At 58.1% G+C, this 10,407-nt stretch overlaps 1 protein-coding gene across 1 annotated transcript; it reads right to left on the bottom strand.

Moving 5' to 3' along the window:
- Positions 1-8,429: 8,429 nt before the first annotated feature.
- LOC117885219 (motor neuron and pancreas homeobox protein 1-like) lies at positions 8,430-10,168 on the bottom strand. The gene is made up of 2 exons (XM_034786450.1): positions 9,933-10,168; positions 8,430-8,950 (listed from the first exon to the last, which is right to left on the bottom strand). Exons 1-2 carry the CDS (start codon positions 10,071-10,073, stop codon positions 8,654-8,656), a joined length of 438 nt encoding a protein of 145 aa, XP_034642341.1. The 5' UTR covers positions 10,074-10,168; the 3' UTR covers positions 8,430-8,653.
- Between the last annotated feature and the right edge of the window lie 239 nt (positions 10,169-10,407).

Raw genomic sequence — 10,407 nt, 5'->3', positions numbered from 1 at the left:
GGGGGGTGGGACGGGGAAGGGAAGGGATGTTAGGGGTTGAGGGGGTTGGAGGGCTGTGGGGGTGAAGTAGTGGGGGAGGGGTTAGGGATGGGGGAGGGGCTGAGGGAGTTAGGAGCTGGGGGGTGGGACGGGGAAGGGAAGGGATGTTAGGGGCTGAGGGAGTTGGAGGGCTGTGGGGGGTGAAGTAGTGGGGGAGGGGCTAGAGGGGGAGGGGCTGAGAGAGTTAGGAGCTGGGGGTTGAGATGGGGAAGGGAAGGGATGTTAGGGGTTGAGGGGGTTGGAGGGGCTGTGGGGGGAGTTAGGGAATTGGGCCCAGTGATGCACAGAGCCTTGGATGGGCCCTGGGAGAATGGAGGGATTCCCACAGGAGCGGGGGGGGCTGCCAGCCGGCCACGTTCCCCTTCTGACCCTCTCATCATTAAGAAGCCAACAGAGCATCTGGTCCCATCCGCTGCCTCCTGCATGGACTAGAGCAGCCCAACGGCCCCTTGGAGTTGGTGCCCATATCAGATGAGACTGATGGTCCATCTAGGTGGTTGACCCTGACTCCTGTCTCTCCTGATTGGTTTACATCAGTTGGTCTATCTGGAGCAGCAACCTGTCTCCTGCCGAACCAGATCAGACTAATGGTCCATCCACCCTTGTTTCCTGGCTCCGCTCGACCATGGTATCGATAATTAACAGCGGTGAAGTCACTGGTGCACTCATACCATTGCCAGTCATGCTGACCAATACTGGCTCATGGGATAATGAAAACCGCTGTCTATCTGCCTCTCCCCCTGTTGTCTCTTAGCTGATAGTGAGACGCTGAGCTCTTTGGGGCAGGGATTGAAAGTGGCTCCCCAAAGGCAGACTGAACCTGACAGGGCAGAGTTCCCAGGGCAAGGGGCCACACATACCACACCCCATTGCAGGTGGGCAATGGGGATTCCCTCCCCCCACCCATCCTGCTTTTCACAGGCCAATACCACGTCCTGCAAGCTCAGGTAACAGGCCTTTAACGTGTCACAGAACATATCCAGGCCCAACCTGAGACGCTTTCCGAAGTGGTAGGGCTGGGTGGATCTCCTGTCCCTAGGGCGGTTAGCAGAGGCCTTTGAGTAGGTAGTGCCTGGCCAGGGTGCCCTTGGCCTGGCAGAGAGCCGTTCAGGTTGGAGACCTGCATGGCGATGCGGGCAGAGGGGGTCGGGAGGGGAGAAATGTGTCTTTAATGGCATTTGTCTATGTTTACATCATGAGTCATGCAGATAAGTGGCTGTAAATCAGCCCCCATCTCCCCCAAGACATCCAAAGCGTCCCCGCCCCTCGTCCCCCCAGAACTGGATGTGTGCCCGGATCCTGCAGAAACAGCCTCATAAATAACAGCAGCAAATAAACCCTTTTCACAGCAGCAAAGGCCCCAAACACACTTGGCGCAAGATTAACGCCTCCCATTCATCACTTGAATGGTTGTACTTTGGAAATTAAACCTGTCACGGCCCATCAAGGTGAACATTTTAAACCTGTGACATCCCTACGTGCCTCCCCGTCTTCCATCGTGTCCTGGAGCATGCTCGCTCTTTCTTCTCCGGCTCGTTCCCACGTCCTTGCTCTCCTCTCCGGCCGGCCGACCCCATGTCCTGCTCTCCCCCCTTCTCGCTTGGCCTCGTTCAGCCCTAGACCATGGTGCCCGCCGTGCTGGTTTGGAGTTCCAGGAGGTTGTGTCTTACATCGGGAGGGATGTGTATAAGGCCACAGACCCACCCAAACCCCAGGCCACAGCGCTGGGCTGGCGGGGCTGGGAATGGAGTGATGCATCTCGACCAGGCTCAGTGTTTTGGAGGCAGGGCGCAGGGTACCCTGAGCTCCCCAAAGTCACTGTATGGCTGCAGCTCAGGGGTTTACAGGTGCTGCGGGAGGGTTGGAGATGAACTGGAGTCTGTGAGGAGGGACAGCCCGAGGGGGAGGCATCCAACTCTTATGGCCTTATTATGGGAGGCAAAATGCCCACAAGAACTCACGGGCAGATCCCCCTGCCACCCCTTCTGGCTCTCCCCAGGCTCCATGCTGCGCAGAGGGGATCAGGGTGCCCCCATCACAGCGCATGTGACAGTTCTGCTCCTACTCCCAGGGGCCTGTTCCTTTCCTGGCTCTGCTGCCAGCGTTCATCGTCTAGCCCCGCTTCCCTTGCCCTGTGAACGTTAATCTTCCTGTATTTCGCCCTCTCCTTCCCTCGCACCCTGCACCTGCCCCACCTCATTACAACCCTCTGTCCCTCCCACATCCAGCTCTCACTCCAGTCATCTCTCACCGTCCCTCCGGAGTGCCCAGCCTGATGGGGTCCTCCAGGCCCCTCATTCTTTGCCCCTTGCCATGTATGGGCTGGGCTGGGTCCCCTCTCCTGGAGCGAATGTTAACCTTGCTGCATGCCATGTGAGCGTGTCACCTTGGGGTGTTTTCCCAGCAGCCCTGGGGCCTGGGTTTCTGGAGCAGAAGGTCCTGGGCTCTAGGCTCCTTACTGTGGTGCCCCCACCTTGGTCTCCTGTACCAGCCTGTGCTGTGGGAGTGCTTCATGTTATCCTGCAGCCCTGGCAAGGCCTATGGAGTTTGAGATGGACACTGCCCCATGCTGGGTGTAGGGCAGGGCTGGCCAGTTCCCCTGGCTCCTCAGATGCCCTCAGTTCTAGTCAGGCCTTCACAGAGCCCTCGTCACTGAGGTGTCTGTTATTAGAGGCACCCCTCAAAGGGCCCTGCAGCAAACACCTGTCCTACCAGGCTCTCTGGTGCTGTGTGAGCTGCACCTTCCTGTCGGTGGGGTACTGAGCAGCAGTCCCCCAGTGGAACCCTGACCCCTAAGACCCCAGCTGCTGCTTTGGTTTTGCTTTCTCGTGTCATCTCTCTCAAGCTGTGCAGCATCCCAGCCAGGTGCCCCCGTGCCAGGAGGCTCGGGCCCACTAATAACCCGAGCGGCTTAGGCAGGCTACAAAGGGGACATGCAGATCTGCAGTACTTCCAGGCTGCCACCGTGTGTCACGCTTGCCCCACACAGACTGCGGGCTAGCTAGTTATTCCCACCGCAGGCGGGCACTGGACTATTGACAGCATGCAGCTGGGTCTTCCTCTCAACTCCCTGGGTTTAACCAGCCCTGCAAAATTACGGTGCAAATGCACCAGCCCAGGTGCCAAACTCTCCCGGCTGCCCTTTGCCCTGGTGACGATGGAGAAACCAGTGATCTGGTCCTGGCCTGCCACCAGAAGGGACTCCCCAGGGCGAGTGGGCCTGACAGATGTGGCAAGGCTTAAACTGCTTTTTTAACCTCCTCCACTGTCCCCCTTGGGTTCTGCTGTTGTTGGGACAGGCTGAGATTTGCACTGGGACCTGGAGGTTGCAAGGATCACATTGAAGCTCATTCAAACCTCATCTCCAGCTCTGTGTGGATGCACTGCTCCACCAAGTACGCCCTGCTCCACCGCCCCCATGCCCCTGTCCCACGTGCCCATCCCTGGGATAAGCCTCCTGCAGAGATGGGTGCTTGGGCACCCCTGGGTCTCAATGCAAACCTTGGGCAGTCTTTGAGCCTCCTGCAGGGTACTGGTGCAAGTGAGACAGCTGGAGGCTGCAGCACCCGCAGGGGATGTGTCAGGGCAGTGAGTGGAGCCTGGGCTGGAAGGTTGGTCTGCCCGCTGCAGGACTGATGGGTAGAAAGAGAGCGAGGCAGGAGAGATGGAGCTGGGACAAGATGTAAAAGCAGGACCCGCATGCAGTCGGCTCCCGCATTGTGCCCTGTCCCCATGACCTACGGAGCCCAGCCTGCACCCCGCATCTCCTGCCTCTGTCCTTTCCAGCGCTCCTTGCCTTCCTCGTCCTCCTTTTCCCTCCTTCCACCTCAGCTCCTTCCCCCCACACATTCATTCTCCCCTTCCCCTGTGGACTCACATATTCATCTCCACACTCATCCTCTCTCCCGGCGCCCGCCCCACGCACCCCCCCCCCACCAGGCCACGCTCCCCCTCCCCCAGCAGCCACGGCTCTCTGGGGCTGCAACAAGGAGCGTGAGCCACCGCAGGGGGGCTGGCCCCTCTCTGGGGCTCAGAGGTGGGGAGAGGGGGCTTGGCACATGAGGCTGTCTGCACTAGAGCCGCAGACACTGGCAGCATGGCCGGGGCTGCTCAGCGCTGCTCTGCGGGCAGGCTGGCTCTGGAAGGGGGGAGGGGAGAAATCGCCTCCCCCAGGGAGGACAGTGTGGTCTGGGGAGTCAAGGGTATCTGAGGACGAGCTCCAGGGCTGCCGCACGCCTGGGGCAAGCCACTGCCCCCTGCTGCCCCTGTCTGACGGGACGGGGGGGAGGCTGATGTGCCTGCTTCCGGGGGGCTGGGAGGGGCAGGCAGACTCCTCGCTCTGATTGCCCAGCTTGAGACCCACACACAGAGCTCCAGGGAGCATGCGGGGTTCCTCTCCGCAGCCCTCAGAGCATGTGGGGCTCCCCACGGACTGGGCTAGGACGGGGAGGGGCTCTCTGGGGCTGTCACGCCGTGGGGATGTCAGTGCATCCTAATCATGGCACAGTGGTTCGGTTTGGAAAGTGGCAGATTTACAACCAGAAAGGCTGTGAAAGGAGTTTGGGGGGGGGAGGTGCTGAGCCCCGCCGGGGGCTTGGACTCACCTGGCTCAGCTGCCCCCCAGAAGGGGATCTTGCTGGAACTGGCTGGGCAGAGAATTCCTCCAGGGCGTGGGGCTTTGGACCCTGGTGTCCAGCTGCCAGTGCTGCTCATGGTGTGGGGCTGATTTTCACTGTCACACTTGGGGGCAAAGGGCCATTCAGAGCCATCTCTTGGCAGAAGGGAACTGTCTGAGCCCCCAAACCGCCACCTGTCCTCATGGAGTGCTCTGGCCATGGGGCTCAGCGGGACCAGTTCTGTCCATGTGACCAGTCTGTGGCGGGGTCTCTGACACACAGGGTGCTCGTCCATCTGGTACGGCTAACAGGGCAGGCGGCTGGTTTGCGGGATAGATGATTGGCTGGTTGATTGGATAGATGGCTGGTTGGACAGGTGAGTGGATGGTTCTGTTTCTCTACATGCTTATATGGCTCCCATCTCCGTAGTACCTGGCCGCTTGGTTGGCCAGAGAGGTGTGTGGTCGGATGGGTGGGTACATGGCTGGCTGGCTGGCATGCTGAGTGGCTGTTCGGAGGGGCAGTTGGGGTTGGCAAGTTGGGAGGACGGGCTGAAGTGGGGGGCTAGCTGGGGAATTGGTTGATTGGCTCGAAGAGTGGTTTGTTGGTGATGGTAGGATGGGTTGGTACATGCTTAAGTGGTGAGCTGGTTAGACAAGCAGCTGAGTGATCAGTCGGCTGATTGGTTGTGGATAGGCGAGTGGTTAATTGGGTGGGTGGGCGAGCGGTTAATTGGGTGGGTGGGCGAGTGGTTAACTGGGTGGGTGGATGAGTGATTTGTTAGTTAGCTGGTTAGAGATGCAGATGAGCGGTTGTTAGGGGGTAGTTGAGAGTTGTTTGGATAGGTGGGTGAGTGGCTGTTTCTTTGGACAGGAGGGTGGCTGTCTGTTGGGAGTGAAGGAACATTGTATCTGAATGATTGTTTGCTTTGCTGGTTAGGTGCACAGATGCCTGGCTCAATGGTTGATTTGTGGTAGACTGGTGAATAGGTGGCTGTTTGGTTGAGTGGGTGATAGGATAGGTGGGTGGTTGTTTGATTGGCTGGCTAGGTAAGTGGTTGGCTGGGCAGATGGTTGGTTAGTTTGACGGCTGAGTAGAGGTTGGCTGGGTGGGTTGTTGTTTAATTTGATGGATGGGAAGGGCTGACTGGATAGGTGACTAGTTAGTTGGATGGCTGAGTAGGGGGATGGCTGAACAGGTAATTGGTTAGTTGTATGGATGGGTAGGGGCTGGCAGGAAAGGCAGTTGGTTAGATGGATGGTTGGGTAAGGGTTGGCTGGATGGGTGGTTGTTAGTTGGATAGTTGAATAGGGGATGGCTGGGTGGTTGGTTAGTTGGATGGCTGGGTAGAAGCTGGCTGAATGGGTGGTTGGTTAGTTGGATGGCTGGGTAGGAGCTGGCTGAATGGTTGGTTGGTTAGCTGGATGGCTAGATGGGGTTGGCTGGATGAATGGTTGGTTAGCTGAATGGCTGGATGGGAGCTGGTTGGCTGGGTGGTTGGTTAGTTGGATATCTAGGTAGGTGCTTTCTTGATGGGTGATTGATTAGTTGGATGATGTGTGGGTGTGAAATTCTGTACGTCAAAGTAGCACCCTGGAAACCCCATATTCACCATGGTGATATGATTATGATATGTTTTGTTCAAAGTATACTTTGTAATTTTAATAGTCTTTACCTGTTGAGCAATAATAACCTGTTGGATTGTATGTACTATCATTGTATGTGAAGTTATGAAGTGTTGCTATATGTGTTACTGAAATATGTTGTGAAGTTGGGAACCCCCACAACCAGCCTTTCAGGTACAACAAAGGAGTAGACATCAATAGCCAGACAGTGTTAATGGCTCTTCAACACCCATCAAGAAAAGAATCCACTATCCCAGATGCAATGGAGACTGCCTGACCAATAGGGACTGCCTACATCAAAGCAAAGATGTTCCAACAAGCAGAAAGAAAGTATAAACGAGGGGAAGTGACATCATTACTTGGCATCTCCCTACCCACTCCCACCCGAATGCAACACCTGGAAGAACATCTGGAGGACAAAGACTTTGAACTGGGGAAGTTTGGCCCCAGACTGGAAGGGAGTCCCAGCCCATGTATTGAGCAACTGTGACCGCTTGTGCCACCCGTCAGGATGAGAAAAGCTGTTGGATTCAACTCGTTGTTAGACTAAAAGTTTAGGATTTAGAATGCATGCTTCTGTTTTTATTTCTGAGGAAACTATCTCTGACCTACCGCTTAGAATCCCTTACTGTCTCTCTGTCTGGAGATAATAAACCTGTTTGACATTTGACCTGAAGCCATGTGTTTGGGTGGAAGTGCTTGGGAACTCTCAGCGCAGGTTACAAGGGCTGTGGCATGTCCAGTACCCTTTTGTCGGCATGACAAACTAGCAAATGGACTTACACTGGTCAGACTTCGGAGCAGCGCCAGACGGTGCAGTTCTGAGGTGCAAGGCTATGGAGCTGGGGAATTGGCTGGAGCCTCTCTATTGATGGCTCATGGTGGTTGTAACTCATGGCTGTGTAAGTGCAGGGCCTGTCAGAGGTTTGCAACTTGAAATTAGCATCACAGTGTGAACGCCAGCCCAGGTTGGGGGGACAGAGGGCTCAGCAGTCCCACAGTTCAGGTTGCACACCAGGTACCCCATCACAGTGGGGTTAGGCTAGATGAACAGTTGGTTAGTTGGATGGTTGGTAGGGGCTGGCAGCATGGGTGATTGGTAAGTTGGATGGTTAGTAGGGGCTGGCAGATGGGTGATTGGTTAGTTGGATGGCTGGGTAGGGCTGGCAGTATGGGTGATTGGTTAGTTGGATGGTTGGTAGGGGCTGGCAGGATGGGTGATTGGTTAGTTGGATGGCTGGGTAGGGCTGGCAGATGGGTGATTGGTTAGTTGGATGGCTGGGTAGGGCTGGCAGATGGGTGATTGGTTACCTTTCAGCATTCAATACATTTGCTGCAGACCCCTTGGAATTGGCGAACCAGAGAGGTGTAGTCGTCCTTCTGTGGCTCTGCCCCTAGGGCAGATGATACCCACCTCGGTGCCAGCACACGATGGGGCTGCGTTACCCTCTGCACACCGGCGAGCAGTGTTCCTAGGCTCACAGCCAACACCAGGGAAAGTCGGGCTCAGCAGATGCTTGTTTGCATGAGTCAGGAAGTGCCAAATCCTGCAGCTCATTGATCAAACCCCCTTCCCCGTGTGCAGCAACAAGAACCCCACCTGCAGCAGCTCCGGCAGCCCCAGGACACTGGCCGTGGATCTGCACCGCAACGCTGCTCTCTAGGGGTCAGAAATGCATTGAGAGGAGTCCAAATGCAAGACAAGGAGCCCTGGGCTCCCTCTCCCCATGAATTTGCTGGGGGTCTCGCAGAGAACGTGGGTCAGGAAAAGGGCAGCGGGCATCCCACACAGGGCGGGGGAGGAGTGCGGTGACATGGGGCCGGGGATCCCTCCTGGGGGGCATGTTAATGTCCACCCGCCAGGGCCTCCTCGCTCAGCACCCGGCAGAGGCTTTGATCTAGACCTGTCCAGCACTGCCCCCCGCCAGGCCTGCCTGTGCACCCTCGTCTGTGAGACCCGGGCCCTAGCTTTCAGCAGAGCCGCTCGGGGCGGGTTAAGGGAGGGGCCAGACCCCGTATTTATTGGTCTTGGCCCCCTTGTAAGGAAAAGCACCAGCTTGCTGATACACTGTAGCAAACATCTTTATGGGGGAAGAGCGGGGGGGTCTCAGTCCAGCCCCCCCGCCCCCAGCCCCCCAGTACACACCGACAGAATAATTACGAGTTAAATAGAATCCAAACACACATAAATTAACGGAGACGGGCAGGTGCCGCAGAGTCTCCCCAGTGCCCTGCCTGGGTCTGGTCTCTGAGTCTGCTAGCAGCGGAGGTGGCCCCGGACCCGGCTCTGTCTGGCTCGCCCGGGCCCCCTCGCTCCAGCTCTGGGCTGCTCTCCCTGCTCTGTTTCGTGGGGTGATCGCTCGGGGCTGCCTTTCATAACGCTGAGCCGATCTTCCTGTCCGTGGAGCTGATCTGCTCCTCTTCCTCCCCGGAGCACGAGGAGCCCGGGCTGTAGCCGAGCCCTGCGGGGCGGCGGGGCAGGAGCTCCACGCTGGCACCGTGCCTGTTGAATTCAGGGCCCTGCTCCTGCCTCTGCGGCTCGCTGGGCAGCAGCTTCTCGGCGGCTTTGCTGACGCCTCTTTGCTTCTCGGCCTCGGCTTGGGCCACCTGCTCTTTGGCTTTCCGGCTGCGTTTCCACTTCATCCTGCGGTTCTGGAACCAGATCTTCACCTGCAGAAGACCGACAGGAGGGTGACTATAGGGTTTCCCCAGCCACGCATCTGGGGGCAGCCTCTCCCAGCGCTGACACGCTGCCAGCCCCAGGGCAGGGCACGGCACACGCGTCGTCATTTATCACTGAGACACGTTATACTACCATGAGCGCAGAGCCGGGCCCTGCTGGGCCAGGCGCTGACCGACACCCGGTGAGAAAGTCCCTACCCCGAGGAGCCAAACAAATTAATAGATCACCCCCTCCCGGGTCAGCCACCCTGGAGATCACCCCCTCCCGGGTCACCCACCCTGGAGATCACCTCCTCCCGGGTCACCCTAAACCTGCCCTGATCCCAGCCCCCAGTATGGGGTGGATCAAGGGCATGGCCAGAGTGCTCAGTTCTACAGCTGTCCTTTGCCTCCTAGGTCCACCGGGTGCTGGGGAGACATTTAGAGCAGCGCTGAGGCTGTTCTAACTTACACTGAGGGTTGGTCAGGTGCCCACACTGCCCTAGAATACAGGGAGCAGAAAGGTTAAAGCCACCTTAACTACCAGCCCCCAGTGCCCACTCCAAGCACAGACACGGCATCACGGAGAATCAGGGTCACTGGATGGGATTCCAGTATCCCCAGTGCTAGAACATGGTGAGCGTGGCTGCCCTGGAGGTTGGGGTTAGGAGGGGCCCCCAGGGGCTGAGTCTTAGGGATATAGCATTGTGTTAGGGGACACACACACACACACACACACACACACACACACGGTGCCAGACTAGTAGCCCCAGAGGACAGCGCGGGGACGGGCCCTGCTGCTGGGTGACCGGTTTCTGGATGGGAGTCGCTGTGCTAGTAAAAGAGGAAAATCTTCTGGGGTCATCATTGCAGGATGGGAGCCCAGGACCCATCGTCTCTGCCCCTCACCCATAGATGCAGAGGGAGGCCAGTGGGCAACTCCCCTCCTGCCCCCCCTTTTCCCATCCCCCAGCTCCTGCGGGGACCGTACCTGCGTCTCGGTCAGCATCAGCGACGTGGCCACCTCGAAGCGCTTGGGCCTGGATAGATACTTGTTGAGCTTGAACTGGTTCTCGAGCTCCAGCAGCTGCTGGCTGGTGAAGGCCGTGCGAGGCCGGCGGCATTTGCCCATCAGGCCGGCCTGCGGAGGGGCTGAAATGCAATGAGCGGGCACAGGTCAGCGAGCGGGGGAGGGGAGCTGGGAGCCGCAGTGAGCCCCTCCCTGAGGGCAGGGCCAGGCGTCTGCCCCGCGCGGTGCTGAGCGCCTAGACCCAGGGTCAAGTCCCGCTTTACCGCACATGACCGTGGGCGAGGCTCAGTCGGACCCTCACGCTGCTCCGCCCTGCAGGGGGGCGGCTGCTACAGAGTGAGAGGTGCTAAGCTCCCCTGGCAGCGGGCGCTAGCTAAGGGCCCTGGCTAGACAGGGCAGCGGGGGAGCAGACGGGGCTGCTGGGGAAAGGCCAGGG

The sequence above is a fragment of the Trachemys scripta genome, chromosome 11, assembly GCF_013100865.1.
Source record: "Trachemys scripta elegans isolate TJP31775 chromosome 11, CAS_Tse_1.0, whole genome shotgun sequence".
NCBI lineage: Eukaryota > Metazoa > Chordata > Testudines > Emydidae > Trachemys > Trachemys scripta.
This window is presented reverse-complemented; position numbering and strand designations above follow the sequence as displayed.

What these genes read in the sequence shown, in the direction of transcription:
- LOC117885219 (XM_034786450.1), bottom strand. Translation starts at nt 10,073, where the DNA reads ATGGGCAAATGCCGCCGGCCTCGCACGGCCTTCACCAGCCAGCAGCTG. An exon ending in TGATGCTGACCGAGACGCAG is followed by an intron (nt 8,951 to 9,932) that starts GTACGGTCCCCG and finishes GGTCTTCTGCAG; the next exon opens with GTGAAGATCTGGTTCCAGAA.